At 39.6% G+C, this 19,724-nt stretch overlaps 4 protein-coding genes across 4 annotated transcripts; 2 read left to right on the top strand and 2 right to left on the bottom strand.

The window, feature by feature from the left end:
• Positions 1-3,536: 3,536 nt before the first annotated feature.
• Positions 3,537-12,266, bottom strand: znf646 (zinc finger protein 646). The gene is made up of 5 exons (XM_058793546.1): positions 12,129-12,266; positions 11,396-11,544; positions 7,291-10,174; positions 6,063-7,157; positions 3,537-5,974 (listed from the first exon to the last, which is right to left on the bottom strand). The coding sequence occupies exons 3-5, from the start codon at positions 9,954-9,956 to the stop codon at positions 5,074-5,076; spliced, it is 4,662 nt and encodes a 1,553-aa protein (XP_058649529.1). The 5' UTR covers positions 9,957-10,174; positions 11,396-11,544; positions 12,129-12,266; the 3' UTR covers positions 3,537-5,073.
• znf668 (zinc finger protein 668) lies at positions 12,231-16,105 on the top strand. The gene is made up of 2 exons (XM_058793547.1): positions 12,231-12,370; positions 13,702-16,105. The coding sequence occupies exon 2, from the start codon at positions 13,712-13,714 to the stop codon at positions 15,656-15,658; it is 1,947 nt and encodes a 648-aa protein (XP_058649530.1). The 5' UTR covers positions 12,231-12,370; positions 13,702-13,711; the 3' UTR covers positions 15,659-16,105.
• A 179-nt stretch (positions 16,106-16,284) lies between these two features.
• Positions 16,285-17,900, top strand: gjz1 (gap junction protein zeta 1). The gene is made up of 2 exons (XM_058793548.1): positions 16,285-16,825; positions 16,976-17,900. Exon 2 carries the CDS (start codon positions 17,019-17,021, stop codon positions 17,709-17,711), a length of 693 nt encoding a protein of 230 aa, XP_058649531.1. The 5' UTR covers positions 16,285-16,825; positions 16,976-17,018; the 3' UTR covers positions 17,712-17,900.
• Positions 17,901-18,124: 224 nt separating this feature from the next.
• LOC131551171 (lymphocyte antigen 6B-like) lies at positions 18,125-19,661 on the bottom strand. Its single transcript, XM_058793910.1, has 3 exons — positions 19,584-19,661; positions 18,546-18,677; positions 18,125-18,369 (listed from the first exon to the last, which is right to left on the bottom strand). Exons 1-3 carry the CDS (start codon positions 19,636-19,638, stop codon positions 18,272-18,274), a joined length of 285 nt encoding a protein of 94 aa, XP_058649893.1. The 5' UTR covers positions 19,639-19,661; the 3' UTR covers positions 18,125-18,271.
• Between the last annotated feature and the right edge of the window lie 63 nt (positions 19,662-19,724).

Genomic DNA, 19,724 nt, shown 5'->3' with positions numbered 1-19,724 from the left:
AGTTGCTGTGGCTTATATTCGATATTGATAAATGTAGCGCAGCCCACAAAGATTAGACGTCAAGAGTCCTTTGTAAGAAAGCGAGTCTTCATGAGAATCTGCCGGTGTTCTCGAAGTCACGTCATATAGCTAGTGCTGCGGGTGATATCTTGCAGATGTTTGTCATCTATAGACCGCAGCTGTTTATGTGAAAGACTTTCAGTGGTACCTGCCTTACCGCTTTTTCCTATATATACCTCCCCTGATTGCAAGCATGTGCGCAAGACAACCCCTAAGCCCCGCAGCTTTCACTGATGACTCCTTCGCCAACCCATTAGTTCTCTTAAAGTCACTTTTCCATGTCCTCAGTTCTCACAGTGGGACACTTTGCATGCACTCAGGGGCCGCATCACAGTCTGGCCGTGAGCTTAGACTTGCTTACGCACACAGAGCATGAGTAATATCGTTTCCCCGCGAGTGCACCACCACATCACTGCAACGGAATTTCCCATCTCATTTCATATGAAAAAGAGGCAGAGCAAAGAAAGCTCTTGGACCTTCTTATTCAGTCATAAAACATCAAATTTTACCCATGTGCAAAACCTCGAACCCACCCCAAGTTCTCAGGAAACGTGTGCGGAGAAGTTGTTTTTGTCAGTTTCGCTGTAATCTGCTACCGCTATTTGACACCTTTCTGTGTGTGCTTCTTTGTTCAATTTTGTCAGGTTCAGCTCTTTGTTCGAAATCTGAATTCTGGAACAGAGATGTCGCACAATGTGTACCTTGTCATATATGCAAACAGTACCCGAAAACTCCATCATGTGACACATGTGAGTATATTCGATCAAAGTTAAGATTATAATTGGTCTGAATAGTAGTGATGGCTAGAACACTAAGAAAAAGAAAAAGGTACAAAAAGCTGTCACTAAGGTGGTACCCTAAAGTACAAAATCTAAAGGTACATCTTTGTACCTTACTAGGCTACCATAAAGATACACATTAGTTGGCATACTTTAAAAGTAGCCTACATATTATTAGCCTATTGCAGTATACATATTTTGAAAGGGTGCCACCCCATTTAGAGTTTTATCTTTTTTCTTTATTTTTTTTTTTCAAGCGACTGGGGAGGTTAAGTAATCATTCATTTAAATTTGGTTTATGAAAGCCTGTTTCCACCATAGAATGAAGACTAAAAAAAGTAATTGCAACTTTTTATCTCAGACCTGCAAGAAACAAAGTCTGAAAACTACAAAAAAAAAATAAAAAAAAAAAATAAATTGAGATCTAAACTCAGAATTGCGAGATATCACAAACATCTTTTATTGATTTATTTTCGTGGTGGAGGGTCGCATTAAAATTTCCTAATTTCTACTATTTTCAAAAATGGGGAATTTCGCTACTGAAAAATGATTTGAATTTAGATCCACTTAAATGAATGAGATAACTTGAATAAAAAAATTTTGCTGAACAAGATACAAAGGTCCAAGTCATTAAAATGGTCCAAGGATAAACACACATGAGAATGCATTGTAAGTAGATTCTTTTGCAATAGGTCAAAGCTTACATACAGAGAAGGAGTGGCCAGATTCTTTCTGTATGATCCGTCGAGCTGGAGGTCTTCCAGTAACATTGTCCTGTGTTTTTAAGGCCCACCCATAGAGCCTTCGGATTCCTGGAGGGTGGCAGCAATTACCAGTTTATCTGTCCTGGCAGCCGTAATTGTTTGCGGAGCCTTACTCATAGGCATTCTAGTACATCAATGCAGGTCCAAGAGGACTTTACGTGGTGAGATATTAACATTACAGCACATTTTTAACAACAAACATTCTCCTTCAGAGCATGACTCAGAAATAACTCAACTTCTTCTGTCCACAATTCAGAACCGATTGAAGAGACGACAGGACCCCTTTATCCAGTATAGGATCTTCATAAGGTAAGGGTTGAAAAATGCAACACTTCTTAGGATGCTTCGAAATGCATTAAGGAATTCAGTTGTGTTCATATGCAATTTTTAAATGTTTGCAGCTCATGGAACTCAAGCTGACGAAAATGAAAATGGACTGTTACTCCAGTGAATTAACGCTCCAGTTGGTAAACACTGGCTGGTACCTCAACCACAGAGTGTTCTATGAGTAGCATCTGATTCGTCTAATTTATTACATTAGTAGGCTATGTCATGCATAGCAAATGGTTATGCACAAAAGCTGCACTGAGACCTTCCTTGTCACTCACTGTGCAGAATAGGTTTGCAAGCCTTGGTGCTAAGTGACATCCTATGGACAGCATGATAGCATATATTATATATTCCTTTTTTGGAACCCTTAAAATGCTTTAGTAACAGGTCTTGTTACACAGTTTTTGTTGTTTTTTTCCCCAGAAATTTGATGCCATTCATGTTGCACTTAAGAGTGCACTGTAGATGCATTTAAACAATTTTTTAGACAAATATGCCTCCCTAAACAGATTTAGTATAGCACAGCCATTTGAATGTATTTGTAATCATTGTTTGTACAGTTTAATTATCTATTTTTATAGTGTTTGAATACTACGCACTGTATAGATGTAGCCCTTTGTACAACAATGTTCTGACACCGACTGGCTCAGCAGCCTGTCTATGGCATTGATGAACATTCTGGAGACACTGAAGACCAGCGAAGCAACAGAAGCCGATATCCTGAAAGACACGAGTCGCCAGCTGACGTTAACAAATTCTCTGAGAAAGTGTTGCAGGTGTCAGATTCCATCTTAGTTTTGCTGCCTTTATACGCAAGAGATTAGATAGTTTAGAGTGATATTTACATACATGTATTGCAATACATTTAATCTCTCGTGTTTTATCATTTCAGTTTACTAAAATATTTTGAAAGGATAAAATCACCAGTTTTAGATGTGTGTAGCCAGCTATGGGCATTAGGAAATGTATATATTTATATACAGCAAATGCTAAGGAGTAATTAACTTGTTTGAATGACTTAAAGCATGTTTAGCAAGAGGTTAATCTTATGAAACCGGTGAAGAACATGTCTGAGTAACATTTCCACCCAGAATCAAAAGAAATGTTATTTTGCTTAAAGAATGTTGCATTGTTTTCAAGAAAACTAAGCACACTTTATACCCCAGTTCAATGTACCTCATTGTGAATCACTGCCATGTTTGTCAGAAATCTAGGAACATCAAGAAGCTTGTCCAGAATCTTGATAAACATAAACCTGTGAAGCATGCACGGCGCTGTCACAGTCTTGAGTAAAGTTGGTTGTGTATTTGTGCCTTTACTCATTCACAATTACTCCACAGACTGCAGAGGAAACTATGCATTTTAATACAATAAAGAGACAACTAATATACTGTATTTGTCTGTTCATGTTTTTTTGTTTCCTTAATGTTTTTTTTTAAAGTGTCTAATTTGCAGTAGTCACACTTTCAGACACAATATGACAGCAGAATGACTCAATTCTCATTTGCATATTCTAAAATAACCATGTAATGCACTGCGACTACAAGGAATTCAAGTGTTAAAACAAAGATGCAAGAAGGCTCAAAGAAGCCAAAACGCACTGCTATATTGGTTTTATTCAGTTCAAGAAAGTGAGGGCATCAACACCTACAAATAAACATCATCTGCTTATTAAGGTCCCTACTCGAGAAAGAGAAACATTGATCATGTGAACAAAAATAAATATTTTATATTTAAGATATATGCAACTGATTAGTGAGTCTCAGTTGTCAGTTTAAGTTTTCTCAAATGCAATGAAGCCATTAATACATGAAAGTTTGCAAATTCTACTCTTAAATAATCAGTAAGCACTGATCTATAGGCTTAAAAGGAAACCATCTTACAAATAATTTAATCCAAGTAGGGTGGTGATATGAAATGGCACATTGAAATTCAATCTGGCATCAAAGACAGACACAGAAGCCTTGATGCAAGAAGCATCAAGCTAAATGTATTTTCTTACATTGCGTCTAGTAAGTTGCGAGACCTGAGCGTTTTAAAAAAACTGTTGAAAAGAGTTTAGTCTGTGAATTCCTGCCCTAATAGAGCCCGACCGATCATGGATTTTTTGGGTCCATAAATTTTTTGTGCTCCAAAATCTTGAACATACTTCCACTTCATAAAACATTTACTAGAAAAGTATGCGCTAAGAAAACCTAAATATTTCTGTTGTACTGTTGTGAATGCTTTTAAAGAGGTATTTCTTAAGTGTTTACAACTATTATCTAGAATACCTACATAATCGACCAATCTAGCATTTATCACACATTTAATACCATGCATAATGTGTACCACATTTAACAGTATTAAAGACAAGAAATATGCTTACATTTCAAATATTAATGTAAGGTATAAATAGTTCTATTTAAATAAATAAATATCTTTGAGATTTTCTACAAGACAGGCCTTAGTGAAGGTTGCTGTTTAACAGCCTTACCAGTGTCATCCATTATGAAACTGCAGGAACATCAAGAGTATGTTGGTCTTAATGAGACGATGATTACAGCACATCTACCATGAGTAGTACAATAACTTGAAAATATGGAAGCACTTAATACAAACGTAATGAGAAGGATAGTATGTATCCTTTTATTCCCATAATACCTTTTTAAAAAAAACATAACAGCTTGTTTTGTTCCCCCTCCGATTACGCCAAATAATCGGTCAGGCTCTTGAAGGCAGCACTAGGTAAGAGTCTGGACAGAAATACTCATCCAAGCTCTCAGTCTGAGACCTATCATAGTACCAAACAATTTGTGCACTGTGTGGGGACACAAAACAAATGAAATAAAATCTAAAATGGTCTCTGACAGGCACTGTCACTTATTCTAAAATGTCTACAGTATTACTGTCCCTACCAGAGGTAGTATCTTATCAATGCCAGTCTTAAGTGTCCATTAAAGAACAACATTTGAAAACACAACAGCAAAGGAGGCAACTTCTGCCAAGATTAGCATCTGTGTGCGACACCATCTGGACAAGTACAGCAGAAAACCTGACGTTGTACGATTATTGGCATTGGGCCTTGGGTGGAGAAAGAGTTTTGTAATAGAATATTGTTTTGAAATCTTCCCTTGAAGCGGCAAGACTGGAGCGTGGTCTTAGAGGAAAGGGTCCACACCCAGTCCCATGAATGCATTATCATCCATGTTGAAGGAGGACTCATAAGTCTGTTGGGTATTCTGATGCATCTTCTGATGGTGCCGGAGGTTGGACTTGCTAGAGAAACGCTTGTCACAAAGGAGGCAGGAGAAAGGCTTCTCTTTGGTGTGGATGCGCCTGTGGCAGATAAGCTGGGTGGAGACCCGGAAGGCCTTGCCACACTCCAGGCACTGATAGCGTTTGGGTTCTGTGTGAATGCGCCGGTGATTCTTCAGCGCCATGAGATTGGTGAACTCCTTTTGGCAGACCGAGCAGAAGAAGGAGCCGGTCTTGTGGCTGTTCTTGTGGTTGAGCAGTGAACCAGCATGGCGGTAAGTGCGCCCACAGTGCTCGCACACATGACTTTTCTCTTCCCTACTGTATCCCTCGCTACTTTCCTGCTGGTCTTGTGGCTCAGGGTATCCGTGGACTCGGCTGAAGGCTGAATCGATCTTAGGAAGGCTCTGAATTCCTATCTGCTGGTCTAGTGCCGAGTCCCAGCCTAAATCCTGCTGCATCTGCATACCTTGCTCATGCTGTGACTGCCCCTGCAAGCCGCCATGGAGCTCCTGGTGCTGCTGAAAACTAGCCAGGTTTGGAAAGTTCTGTTGACATATGTTGCAGTAATAGGGGAGTCCCTTACTATGCACCTCCATGTGGCTCTGCAGGTGTGCAAACTCACAGAAGGTTTTTCCGCAATCTGGGCAGCAGTGGCGAGCCATTTGAGAATGGCTCTCTAAATCCAGAGGGTCCGTGAATGTTTTCAGGCAGAGAGTGCAGTTGAGGAGGTCAGTGGAATGAGTCTTCTTGTGGTTAAGAAGGGAACCGGCATGTCTATAAGAGCGTCCGCACTGATCACACCTGTAACAAAGGAAAAGATTGGCATCAGATGATGGCTAGGTAAGGATAGGTGTTCAAATAGCATTTAAGGAAAAAAGAAATGACTCACGTATAGCATTTGTCCACACCATCTTGATTTACAGTAGAGTTTGGATTGCCGTTTCGGTAACAGCGATGTCTCTTTAGCCCAGACTTTCCCTGGAAGCTTTTGCCACATGTTTGGCAGCTGTAATGAGTTACTCCCCGTGCATGGATTTTTTGATGATTGTACAGGATACTGGAGAGACGGAAAGCTTTACCACAAGTAGGACAGACATACTTTTTCTTCTGCGTGTGAATGCGTGTGTGGTTTCGTAAAGCCATGGGATTGGAAAAGGGCTTGGCACAGAAGGTGCAGGTGAAATGGCCTGTTTTGTGAGTGTTCTTATGGTTCAACAAGCTACCAGCGTGACGGTAACTGCGACTACAAATGTTGCACTTGAATGGTCGTTCTTCTTTTTCTAGGTCCGCACCATCGTTGTCACCATCTACATCTCCTAGGGGGACCGAATCAGGGGCAGTCTCTTTGCTACAGGTGTGTCCTTCCAGTAGTTCAGTATCTGGAAATACGAGACGGCACTGCTTGCAAGTCAAATCCTTTTGTCGTTTGTGGCCCCTGACCTTTCCTCTTGCTGATGCATTTCTTTTATTGGTCGAACAAGTGTGGTTGAGTAACTGTTTGTTCCCCCTGAAGGCCTTTCCACAGTCTTGGCAGCGGTGTCTTTTGACGGCAAAGTGTATTCGCAAATGGTTCTTCATTGCTAGCTGGTTGGAGTAAGTGTTGTTGCACAAAGCACAGTAATATTCACCTGTCTTGTGCGAGTTTTTGTGGTTGACCAAACTTCCTGCATGTCGATAGCTTCGCCCACACTGATCACAGACAAAAGGGCGAGGGTCTCTGGGATCTCCCATCTGGCCCTCTTTTTCTTGGCCAGACTGATCACTGTTAGAGGTCTGCCGTTGCTTGTGGCGCCTGCTCATTCTCTTTCTGCTGGAATTAAGTGCCTGCATTCCACTCCCTGAGGCATTCCCACTCATCTGCATGAGTGTCTGAATTTGTTTGTTGAGCTCTTCAATCTTAGCCTTGTTTTCCTGATGTACCCTCTGGTGGTTCAACAGTTGTTTATAGATTTTGAATGCTTTCCCACATTCTGTGCATCTATGCCTGGTAGAAAAAGATCAGATAAAAAAAGAACTTGGCTGTAAAACAATATAGATGAATTATGACCTATACAATAAATTTTTTCAAAGCAATCCAATTCTGATGTTTGATTTGAACAATTTTTTAAAATACTTACTTTTTAACATCAAAATGTGTCCTCTGGTGATTCTTGAGAGCCAGCAAATTATAAAAACGCTTTTGGCAAACAAAGCAGCGAAACACTCCAGTTTTGTGAGACTTCTTGTGATTGAGTAATGATCCAGCATGTCTGTACGAACGACCACATTGGTCACACTTGTACTGGCGCTCTCCATCATGTGGATTTTCCTGCAAAAGTTCTCGTTGAAATGTACTTTTAAGAAGCGGTTTCTCCCCACATTTCTCCTCCACTTGTCCATCTCGTTGTCCTGTGCAGTTGTGGTTATTGAGGTGATAAATATCGCAGCAGCTTATGCCACATTTCCCACAAATAATACTTTCCATTTCCACTTTTGGTTTAAGCTCATTCTGGTGGTTGGTTACAAATTGTTCTTGTGGATTACCTTCTATATTGCTATGCAAGAGTTGGTGGGCTTGTAGGTCTTGTTTCTTTGTAAAGCTCTCTCCACAAGTGCTGCAGATAATCAGACTGCAGTCACCCTGCTGATTTTCACTCGGTTCATCTTTCTTGATCTCTAGAGAAGACAACGATGATGGGCCACATGCTGAAGGAGCACCATGAGTTTGAGTATGACCTCTGAGATGGCTTCGCAGTGCACGCATGCTAGTATAGTGATTCCCACACACCGAGCACTGATACATCTCTCCATCATCCTCTTCTTCATCGTCTTCACATTCAGATTTAGCTTCACTATCACTCATCTGACCATGAATGTTGTCATGAAAGGTCTGCTGTCTAAAATAGACCTCTGCTGCACTGGCGTCGTGTCCCTCAAAACCAACATCTTCCTCTGACTCTCCTAAGAAATGTTGATGCTTTGTGTCGTGAAAGTCCATGTGACCGGGTGAGCCGTTCATCATGGTCTGATACTGCTGATTCAGCAGGGGACAAATGTGTGACTTGATTCCTGCAATATCAGTAAATGTTTTACCACAGTCAGCACACATGTGCCTCTCCATGAGGTGTTCATCCTGAGGTAGGTGCTCATCTGAGAAGGAACTGTCAAACTGCTCATGAAATTCAGTAGCATTCGTCTCATTCACATGCTCCTCATCGGATTTATGCTGCACAGAGTCTACCAGGTCCTGAGGAAGGCCTAATATTCCACTTACATCTCCCTCATGTGATGGAAAACAGTTCTGTTGGTTCTCGTGTGTCAAGGGCTCTGAGGAAAGCCAGTCACCCTCAGAACTAGCAGGCAAAGATGTGGGCCTTCCCTTATGGATTCGAAGGTGGCTTCGCAGAGCCGCCAAATGTGGGTAGTTCTTGCGGCAGATGGAACACTGAAAGACCCCGGTTTGATGGGACCGTTTGTGATTTATAAGACTGCCTGCATGCCTGTAGCTTTTGCCACAGATGTGGCACTTGAATCTGCGGTCAGAACTGTCAGCATCTTCTACTTTGATGTTATCAGTACCCTGTGCTGAACAATCAGGGTTGAGGTTTTCTGATGGTAGGGCCATTGGCTGTCCCTGAGCATGTAGAGTCAATGGATTTTCATCTAAAGAGTTGGGTAGATAAATATGACCATTTTCCAATGGCCCATCTGCTTGGGAATATTCAATAGCTTTATTGAGTAACGGGGGCAATGGTGGAGTGTCACTAGAGGGGGGATAAGGATTAGACTCTGGGGAATGAGTAACACTATCGTTGTAAGAAAAATTGTGCTCCTCTGACAAGTTAGTAGGGAGCTCAAATGACACTGAGGAGGAGTTATGCAACAGAATGTGATTTTGAAACTCATCATCATTAGCAAAAGCAACCTGACAAAGGTGACAAAAATGTATATTAGCATCACCATTCTGTGGCATAACAAGAGGGGCAAGTTCTTGCTTGCATTCTGTGAAGGTAGCTTTAGAGGTCTGCACACTGAGACGACCTCGGGTTTTACTGTGTATTCGCTGGTGACTATTAAGTGCAGCAAGATTATTGAACTGTTTAAAACAGACTGGACACTCAAATATCCCCATTTGATGAGTTTTCTTATGATTTATGAGGCTGCCATGATGTCTGTACGTCTTGTCACACAAGTCACATTTGAACGGCCTGTCTCCAGCATCATCTTCAGCTGCCATGTCACTTTCTGTGGTGGTGTTTGAAATGTGTTCTGACACGGCACCATTACTAAGGCTGCTCATTGGAGCAATATTCAGCTTCATGTCTGGCTGCAAATCTGGTATCATGTCAAAATCCATCTCATCCAGATGCAGCAACTCGTCATCTTTATAATCAGTTTCAATAAGACTGTTTGCAGAATCCTTTGTCCTGATTTGAGACTCTTTATTGCGATGAACCTTTTGATGGGTGACCAGCTGAGTTGCAAGGCGAAAAGCCTTTCCGCATTCCGTGCAAGAATATTTCTTTCTAGATGTGTGGATGCGCAGGTGGCTTTTGAGAGCCAATGCATTGGAGAGCTTCCTGGAGCATATATGACACTGAAAAGAGCCAACCTCGTGTGTTTTTCTGTGGTTAGCCAAGCTGCCAGCATGCCTGTAGCCTCGTCCACATTCATCACATTTGAACTTCCGTTCCTCTTCCGACTGATGAAAATTGTCTGTATGCTCCAAAAGACTGGGCATGCTTGCACATACTACACCACAATGTCTACACGAAAAGCCTTTGGTCCGGCCTGGCTCTTGCATAGCTATAATGGTATAGTATAATCATAAGAAATGTCAACAAGAGCCAGTTTGAATGACTGTGAGGGACAAACCTGTCCTCGCTATAATCAAATTGGCTTGTTCGAAGAGGTGTGAACCTAAAGGCAACATTCAAAAAATTAGCTGAGAACACATTCTGTTCCATTCCATTGGAAAAATGTCATTGAGAAGATGATGCAAGCGCAGGCACTGGATGAAATCTGTAACAGGAAAACCCATACATTATTTACCATTAAGTTCACACAGGGCAGTTGCATAACAAGAAAGTCAATAATGATGAAAAGCTAACACTAACATTGCTTTCTGACGTGATTAAGTCTTGACAAAATGCACGAGTAATAAAATAAAAGGAAGTATTCTAACATTACTGTACAATAAAACACTGCACTGGTTTATAAGAGAAATTCATGCAAATCTGAAGATTCTATCTTCAATCTTCATATAACTTTCTTTCCATGTGACAGTCTCAGTCAATATTCACTTTTATTGTATGGACTAAAAATGTAATAAAAGGAAATGCTGACTGAAGCTGTCATTCTGCCTGACATCTCCTTTAATGCTGTTAGAAGAAAGAAAGTCCTACAGGGTTGGAATGTCATGAGAGTGAGTAAATAGGAATTTGGGACAAGGTAAAACTGATTCCTCTAAAAGGTCAAAGGTCTCTATTATTAAATTGTTTTAAACAAAAATCAATTAAAACAGAAACAGAACTTGGGACAAAATAAGAAGGATTTAATTGGATAAATAGTGACTTTTCTTTTCCGGGTGAATTGTCCTTTAATAAACACTTTTTATTTGTTCACATTAAAAAGTGTTCATTAAGCAAACAAAAAACACCAAATATACACTTATTTTATACAAGCAATGATTAAACCAACTTGGACGTTATATATAAAACCAAAGTACATGCAGGGGTTGTAATATCCATTCAAAGTTATGAAGCCTTTATTCGGCTCCAGTTTTTATTCTTCTTTAAATCTTATTTTAAAACACTATTCAATGAAATAACGCTGATACAGCTTATCTGTCTGGATCTGACAGTATCACGGATCTCTAACAGATTTTAGATAGAATTTTAATAGATGCGTGGACAGCTTGAAGGATCAACTCAAGGGATTCAGCAGTTAGGTGACAGACTGCCTCACACAATGGAGCTCTATTGACAGAGTAAACACTTGCCGAGTACATTAGCCTAACAGCTAACAACACAAGCACAATCTTGACAGTTTTAATAGTCTTATAGCCGTAGTTTAAATTAATACTGTAGACAAACTGCCCTTGAGTTGAACTGAATAAAATATGTTTTTGGGAGAGGTAGTAGCATCCCATCCCGTTCCGAGCTAGTTAGCATTTGGCGGCTAGAATCTACAGCTAAATATTACCCACTGATACGGCAAAAAAGACGCTAGTAATATACATACTGAATGTTGCAGTCTCCCTGCGTGATGTTGGTGCATGTAATGTTGGCACTCCGTTCACTTTATTTTAGTTTCAGGACGGGCGTGTTCGTCCCCCTTTCTGCCAATTGTCTTTTCCCCCATCCCACTCGACTCACTTCCTGCTCTTGTTGCTAGGAAACAGGAAATGTGCATCAGAGAAAAACGTCCGTGCGTTCATCATAAGAGGCGTTTTCTTTGACAATACATTCATTTGAAAACTTATTTTACTTCTATTATTTCTATCCTTTCCGCCAGTTCCTTTTGGAATAATTTAATAGCATGAACTACATGAAGTTTAGCCCGCTTTTCTCTAAAAAAAAAGTTTGCTCAAGTGACCAAGAATGTTTTATTTTATAGCCACAAATTTGAAAACACAGCACTCTTATATTATAAGTATATGATTAAATATTATACAGCTATCAGAACTTCTAGTAATTTGTTCCACCCATTACATTATATTTTCGAAGTCTCATTTTTGTTTGTTCGTTCATTCTTTAATGTTGTCATTAATGTTAATAACAGCTTGTATTATTAAAAATGCACAATTCCACTGTATTTGTCAACACAGTTAACCGCACTATTATTTTTAGCCAATTTACATTTTGTTATGTAACTTTATATGCAAAAAACAACTGCACATCCACGTACATTGAAGTGAGCGTACATAATTTCCCCTCCCACAGGCTCTCTCTCCACCCCATTCTATCCCACTCACCATGCACTGTCGTCCGTAGAAACACCGTAGCAAGAAGACCAAAATAACAGAGGCATGAATGCGTTTTAATTTAAGAGAAATTCAGATAATTTTGTAGACATTCCCCAGGTGGTGAGTGAGGAAGTCATGAAGGCTCACATCTCTGCGTTCACTGGATAATTTCGTCGTGGTCCTAAAGCCGCCGACCTTCTCTTGAGATTGATCGATTTGCAATTCACTGTGCTCTCCGGAGAACAAAAAAGGTACGTAACGTAAATCACATTTTGCAGGCATACTAAAGAGATTTTAAAAAAACCGATAACATTTTGTTATGCAGTGATTATAATGAAGTGACAAGCGTCCGACTGCAAATTGCTTCGCATGTTCAGCGGTCCTAAAGCCAGCCATTTTGTGTTATGGTGCAAGCTAAAAGAGCAGTTGTATGCTTTAAAGACATGTTCATTAGCTCTTTGAATTACCACTGTATTGTATTTGCATTGCTTCTATTTGGTCATGGTGGTTAATACATTTCTGTTAACATCGAAATGTAATTCAGTTTTATACACAAGCGGCTCTGATGCCAACTTCCTTTGAGAACAAGAGCGTCTTTCCTAATTGTCCCTGAGGTCCTAATGCCGGCCATTTTGTCCTGCCTGCCCCATCCCAGCGTATTTAACTTTTTAAACAAAATATTCACCATGGTTTCTGCTAAAATACTACATATTAGTTTTAATTTTATACGCTGTACGCTATTCATTCTATCCCTGCTATAAAAACAAAACAAAACAATAGAAGCCCAATAGAAACCATCACAGAAATTCCAATGGTTTCCATTAAAATACCATTATAAACTATTAGCTTTTTCCAGTAAAACCATTATAAAATTCCTTTTTGTATTGTGTTTTGGGCATTTTTCCAATAGGATTTAACATCCCACCAATAGAATCCATCACATACCAGTTGACACCATTATAGTTTCCATTAAAACCAATACAATTCCCATTGTAACGATTAAAACCATTACATTTTCTATTGTGTTTTGGGCAGGGTTCTATTGTTTTTTTTCAGCAGGGTAAATACTACATGCTAGTTACTACATTTATTGTTCTTATAATAAATCTGTGTTCATTTGCCTCCATTGTCATAAGATATAAAATATACTAAATGACCGAGGAAAATGCAGTTTTTAAAACAAAATGAACAGTAAGTTTAGTGATCACGGTATTTTAACTGAAACTGAAAAAGAAACCATTGTAAATTTAGCAATAACCTGCCATTTCAAATCACTATTTAAAAAAAAAAAAATTTTGGTCAGTGGTTGTTTACAAAAGAATAATAATAATAATATACATTTATTTATTATTATTATGCAATATTAATGTAATTATGTAATATAATTTTCCTAAAAAAAAGAATAAAGTTGGAACAAAGAGTAACATATAACAACAAAGAATATAAGTGACAATAAATAAAAGTATATATAAATGAATCGGTCACATGTTAGTAAATTAACTAAATTAAGTTACATATAGTTACATATATAAGTTTGAACATATAAATTCAAGGCACTCATTGTGTATTTTGTTCTCTCCAGCATCATCAGGATGGCTTCACCCCAACCAGGTAGCCCACCAACCGCAGAGCAGTATACACCACCGCCTTCTGAGACCGAGCCCAACAAAGAACCAGACAACTCATCAGAACAACCTACAAGAAGAAGAGGCAAAGGGAGACCACCAAAAACTTTGCACACTTTTAAATGCTCGACCTGTCAGGAGGTCTTTACCAGCCCTTCAGCTGTACAAAGCCACAAGCTGTCAGTACATGGTAAAGACAAACAGCAGCAATACACCTGCGGTAAGTGCACAAAGACGTTCTCCAGCCGGGCGCAGCTTTCCAAGCATCAGCGCTCCCACTCTGCTCAGCGTCCGTTCCAGTGCCCACACTGCCATAAGGCTTACAAGACTCCAACTGAGTTACGCAACCACAGCCGTTCACACACAGGAGAGAAACCGTTTGTTTGTTTTGACTGTGGCAAGGCATTTATGCAGGCCATTTGCCTGCGTATCCACATGACACAGCACAGTGGCGAAAGGCCTCACTCTTGCCCTCATTGCTCTAAGAGTTATCCCACACTATCCAAACTCAAAGTGCACCAACGATCACACACCGGGGAGAAGCCTTACTTTTGTTCCGAGTGTGGGAAGAGTTTCGCCGACCCTTCGGTGTACCGCAAGCATCGGCGTAATCATCAAGGCCACCGGCCGTATTGTTGCAGCCAGTGTGGCAAAACGTACACGGAGCTGAAGGACTTGAAGAACCATGAGCGTTCGCACACGGGCGAGAAGCCTTACCTGTGCTCGGACTGCGGCAAAGCCTTCTCCCGGTCGTCCTCTTTGGCGTGCCACTTGCGAATCCACTCCAAGAGCAAGCCGTATCAGTGTGAACAGTGCGGCAAAGGTTTTACTCAGCTGTCCTCGTACCAGTCCCATCTTCGTACCCACTCGGGTGAAAAACCCTTCTTGTGTCCACAGTGTGGCAAGATGTTCTCTGATCCCTCTAGTTTCCGCCGACATCAACGGGCGCATCAAGGATTCAAGCCGTACCCTTGTGACAAGTGCACTAAGAGGTTTCGGCAGCCTGCGGACCTTGCGGTGCATCAGCGTGTGCATTCGGGTCAGCGGCCCTACAAATGCCAACGCTGCGATAAAGCTTTCGTCGCTTCTTGGGATCTGCGACGCCACATGCTAGTGCACTCTGGTCTGCGGCCTTTTTCTTGCACGGAATGTGGCAAGTCCTTTACGGAGCGCTCTAGTTTGAACAAGCACAGAAGGGTGCATTCAGGGGAGCGTCCTTACAAATGTCAGTTGTGCTTCAAGTCGTTTGTTGTGTCATCCAGTTTGCGCAAACATGAGAGGACACACTTGTCCGAGAGGCCGTTACAGGTCCAGGCTGCTCCTGAAACGGCTCAAATGTTTCCCTCCACCCTGCCTCAGTTTTCCTGCTCTCACTGTGATATGATATTTGGAACATGGGAGGAAGTGCAGGCCCATTCCAGCCTACACACTATCTCTCCTCCGTCTGATTCTACGGTTTCGGCTTTACCTATTGGCCCATACGTTTGTGTGACCTGCCAGGAAGAGTTTGTTCAGCTGGCTGATATGCAGGCACACGAGAAACTGCACCCCAAGCCACGACCTCACGTTTGTGACCAGTGCGGTAAGGGTTTTCTGAATAAAGCCGGGCTTCGTAAACACCAGCGCATCCACTCGACCAGTCGGCCACATTGCTGCGCTGTTTGCGGAAAGGCTTTTCTTTTTGCCGCCTACCTTCGCAAACACTTACGCACCCACCGCGACACTGAGTCCTTATCCTCCCTGCCTCAGACAGATATAGTGCACAGCCAACCCCTGCCATCCCCACCAAGTGCTGCGTCACCATCGGGATCCGAGCCCACCACTATTTCTCTGACTGTTCCGGTGACTGTGCCGGTGTCAGCATTTCAGACCATGCCAGCCCATGTGTATATAGACAAGGAAGAGGGGCTCTGAACGTATTGCTGACTGTGTCGGCTGCTTTGAGAGAATATTGCAAAAAGCCTGAAAAATCAATAAAATCTCATTTTTAAATAGTATTAAATGCTTCAGTGCATAAATAGCCACAAAATAATGTCTTTAATTTACCTTGATATTGTATCTGAATCAAAGAGTCAGTTAGTGATTCTCCTCAGTGTCATAATCACAGATTGAATCTAATGTCATGTTTATACACCGTGTAATATTTGAATTTTGATTTTAATCACAGGACCTTATTTAAATCAATTATTTTTTTCTCCATCAACTGAGTACACAAGTTTATACTGTATTTTATTTTTCTCAAGTTGAAACAGCTGTTATTATTTGAGTGTTTTTTTTTTAAAGGCAACAAGAATGTGTATGTGGTGGTAAATATGACAGTAATTACTTTTTGGACATAATATAATGCTTTTATGCTGTACAACTCAACAATATCGCCTCTTGTTCTTCTTTATATGTCCTAAAGCAAAATTGTACTTTGTGGATTTTAGACAGTTTGATATAGTGTAATATTTATGATTTGAAAAAGGTCTCATTTATAATACCAGTCACAATTTTGGACACATTGACTAAAGGTGTGTTTTCTATGATCTTAAAAATGTTTAATCTAGTTTTGTAGACACAAAGATATAACTTTCTTTACAATATATTTTTGTCATTAAATAGATGAGTATGCCTAGATAGTGAAAGAAAGAAGCAGACCGTTCCAATTTCATAGTTTTGATGACTTTATTGTTTTTTAAAATAGTAATTAAATTAGTATTAGTAAAACAAAACAAAAAATAGCAGGTGTGTCAAAAATGTTTAACTAGTGGTAGAGTATGCCATTAAACTAACATGTCATTTAAATTCAGTTTAAATGACATAATCTAAAGAAGGGATGAGCAGTAAACATTTAACATTTGAAGTTTGTTAAATATAGATATTATTATTATTATTATTATTATTATAGACAAATACAAATAGGTTTTGTACAAAAACCACTAGAGATCTTGTATTAACCCTAAGTTTAGAAGAAAAAAAAAATGTGAGAAACCATTTTTGATGACACGTTCAGTTACAGGCTATATATTGAGTGAAGCTCAAAATTACAACTACTTCAGCACTGGACAAACACACAAAACCTTCGTTCCCTTCAAAAAGGTAAGTTTGGTTCATGTTCTTTAAACAAAATATCCACACTGCTTTTTGAAATCATGTTGATGTTTTATCTCACAGTGTACCAAATATTTAAGCAGATGCCAAATATCTGTAATATAACTGTAATTGAAAATTCTCCCTTTTTTTGTGCAGATACATTATTTCCATAAAGAAGACAAATCCACCCTAAAGAGTGATGGCAGCGATAGTTACCGGGCTCATCCCAATCCTCCGCACTGCGGTGGACTCCACTGCCACCTATAAAGGTCGCACCATGTGGTTCGGTTTGCTCTGCATCCGCCTAGTGACCGTCTTTCTGGCTCAGTTTCCATGGAAAAGCCTAAATGAGGATTTCCACTGTAACAGCTCTGACATCTTCTGCACTAAAGCTTGTTTTAATAAACACTTCGACAATTCTATAGTGATGGCGTGGCATTTCCTCTTTATCCTTCTTGTGCTCTCGGTCCTTCTCATGGAGCTGTTTTCCTCCCATCTTCGATCTTCATTCCAGAAGAAGAAGGAGAAAGAAATGGTATCTCAAAGCGAGCAGGGAGCTGTCACTGATCCCACCATGACTGTTGGTGGTAGGATGATGATAGACCTCCACAAAAGCAAAAGCAGTTTGGTGGTGTACCTGTTCAGCATCATGCTGCGGATTGCAGTGGAGGTTTTGTTCGTGTATGTCTTGTTCTGCTGGGTTCTGCCTAAACTGAATGAAGAATCATACCTTTGTTATGCACAAAAGTTTGGTAAATGTTCAGTACAGCAATGTGTGGTCCGAGGGGCAGCAGAAAAGAGAATGTCTGTCTATGCATTACTGTTTATGTCTGCCCTGGTTATTATAACAAGTGGTCTGTTCTGTCTCTACTCAATAGGCCACTATCTCTAATGGTTAACAAAAGGTTCCCATTGAACACAAGCATATTAAGTAGCTTTAATGCATCTGTATATAAATTGTGTTTTTCTTTTTTCTCTTAAATGCTTTTTTATGGCTTACAGATGAATACTGTGAACTGTATTGACTGTATTTTAATTGCAAGTTTAAATGTAACTTTGCAATAAAGAACAAAAAATAGTTAAGGAGATAACTGCTTTTTGGCTCTGTGTGGTGTTTCTGTGTCTGCATTTTTGTGTTGTTTGGTCTGGGTGAGAAGTCATTTTTTTGTGTGAATGCTGACTGAGCTGTTTTGTTGTAGAGTTCAGCTGTTGTACTTGTCAAACCTCTGACAACGTACAAGAAGATCAAATGTTTTAGAAAACACAAAGAATCATCACCATTGCTTTTTGTTTTGCTGGCCAGATTTCTTTTATTTCTTTATAGTATTCTCTACTTACATTTACATGTATTAAATCAGAATCAGTTAATAACTATGATAGCTGTTTTGAACATTTTAAGTAGAATGAGATAAAAGCAGACCATTGTAAGATATATTTGGCTGATGGAGCACATCAGTTGCAGAGATCTGTGTTGCAGCACTTTCTGTCCACCTGAGGAGGCACCGGAGCATTACACTCATTAGTTTGGGCACATCTGCGCACCTCACCGTCTACAAAAAGAAATGCAGAATAGCTTTCACAAATGAAATAATACTCACTACGAATCATTGCACTCCATTAATTAATGCAACTAAATTTCAGTTTATACATGCAAGAGAACTTAAATAAGGAACTATCCTATTTTTATTAGTTTCAACATCTGAGGAAAAGAATATGGCCAACTCACAGGCTGGATGATTCAATCTGATTGTAATGCAATTGTCAGAACCACTGCTGCATTCTTTCTCCTTTAGCTCATCACAGGTGGGATTGTCTCTGTCAATCTTCTGGCAGTAGTTGCACCTCAGTGCCTGTGCAACTAACGAGATGACAATTTTGAAATCTTTGTTATAATTTTGATTAAAAAAAAAGCTTCTGTTCTTTGCTGAATTCATTATAATTCTCTATAATATATATATACATATATATATATATAGTACGCTAAATAAAAATGAAAATCGTGGTATTGATACGCAAAAATGGACTTTGGCGTATATGACACGAACGTGTTTGGCGTGCGTATAATACGCAGTTTTCGCGTGCATATGATACGAAATTTGTTGGCGTGCATATGATACGCATCTACCCCATAACCCTAATCCTACCCATCGCGTAGCATATACACGCCATTTTTGCGTATCAATACCTCAAGTTTTCATTTTTATTTGGCGAACTATTTATACGCACTTTCATGAGAGCTGGTTGATATATATATATATATATATATATATATATGTGTGTGTGTGTGTGTGTGTGTGTGTAACCCTGAACCACAAAACCAGTCTTAAATCGCACGGGTATATTTGTAATATTAGCCAAAAATACATGGTAGCCTATGTGTGAAAATTATATATTTTCCTGCCAAAAATCAGGATATTTAGTAAAGATCATGTTCCATGAAGATACTTTGTAAATTTCCTACCGTAAATATATCACAACTTCATTTTTGATTAGTAATATGCATTGCTAAGGACTTCATGCATTTAAAGGCAATTTTCTCAATATTTAGATTTTTTTTGCATCCTTAGATTTTCAAATAGTTGTATATCAGCCAAATATTGTCCTATCTTAACAAACCATACAGCAACTGAAAGCTTATTTATTCAGCTTTCAGATGCTGTATAAAGCTTATGGCTGGTTTTGTGGTCCTGGGTCACATTTTATTGTTTATTGTAATGACAATGTTTAAAAAAAAAAAAAAAAGTCAAAAATTTTTCCCACTTACCACAGAGGGCACCTAAAAACATGATCAGAACCAATGTGCAGGATCCCATCTTCATGTTTTTATCAAACTGACAGTAAAAAATAAATAGTAAATTATAATGAATGAATGTGCATATATATATATAGACTAAAAGTACTGTAA

The sequence above is a fragment of the Onychostoma macrolepis genome, chromosome 12 (assembly GCF_012432095.1).
Source record: "Onychostoma macrolepis isolate SWU-2019 chromosome 12, ASM1243209v1, whole genome shotgun sequence".
NCBI classification, from domain to species: Eukaryota; Metazoa; Chordata; class Actinopteri; order Cypriniformes; family Cyprinidae; genus Onychostoma; species Onychostoma macrolepis.
Note: the sequence above shows the minus strand (reverse complement) of the source record. Positions and strands in the feature narration are given on the sequence as shown.

Bases quoted from the DNA above. Each gene is read 5' to 3' on its own strand.
- znf646 (XM_058793546.1), bottom strand. From the start codon at position 9,956: ATGCAAGAGCCAGGCCGGACCAAAGGCTTTTCGTGTAGACATTGTGGT. The intron at 7,158-7,290 runs GTAAGTATTTTA...TTTTTCTACCAG, and splicing joins ACACATTTTGATGTTAAAAA to GCATAGATGCACAGAATGTG. The intron at 5,975-6,062 runs GTGAGTCATTTC...CCTTTGTTACAG, and splicing joins GGTGTGGACAAATGCTATAC to GTGTGATCAGTGCGGACGCT.
- znf668 (XM_058793547.1), top strand. From the start codon at position 13,712: ATGGCTTCACCCCAACCAGGTAGCCCACCAACCGCAGAGCAGTATACA.
- gjz1 (XM_058793548.1), top strand. From the start codon at position 17,019: ATGGCAGCGATAGTTACCGGGCTCATCCCAATCCTCCGCACTGCGGTG.
- LOC131551171 (XM_058793910.1), bottom strand. From the start codon at position 19,638: ATGAAGATGGGATCCTGCACATTGGTTCTGATCATGTTTTTAGGTGCC. The intron at 18,678-19,583 runs GTAAGTGGGAAA...TCATCTCGTTAG, and splicing joins GTTTTTAGGTGCCCTCTGTG to TTGCACAGGCACTGAGGTGC. The intron at 18,370-18,545 runs GTGAGTTGGCCA...TTCTTTTTGTAG, and splicing joins CAGATTGAATCATCCAGCCT to ACGGTGAGGTGCGCAGATGT.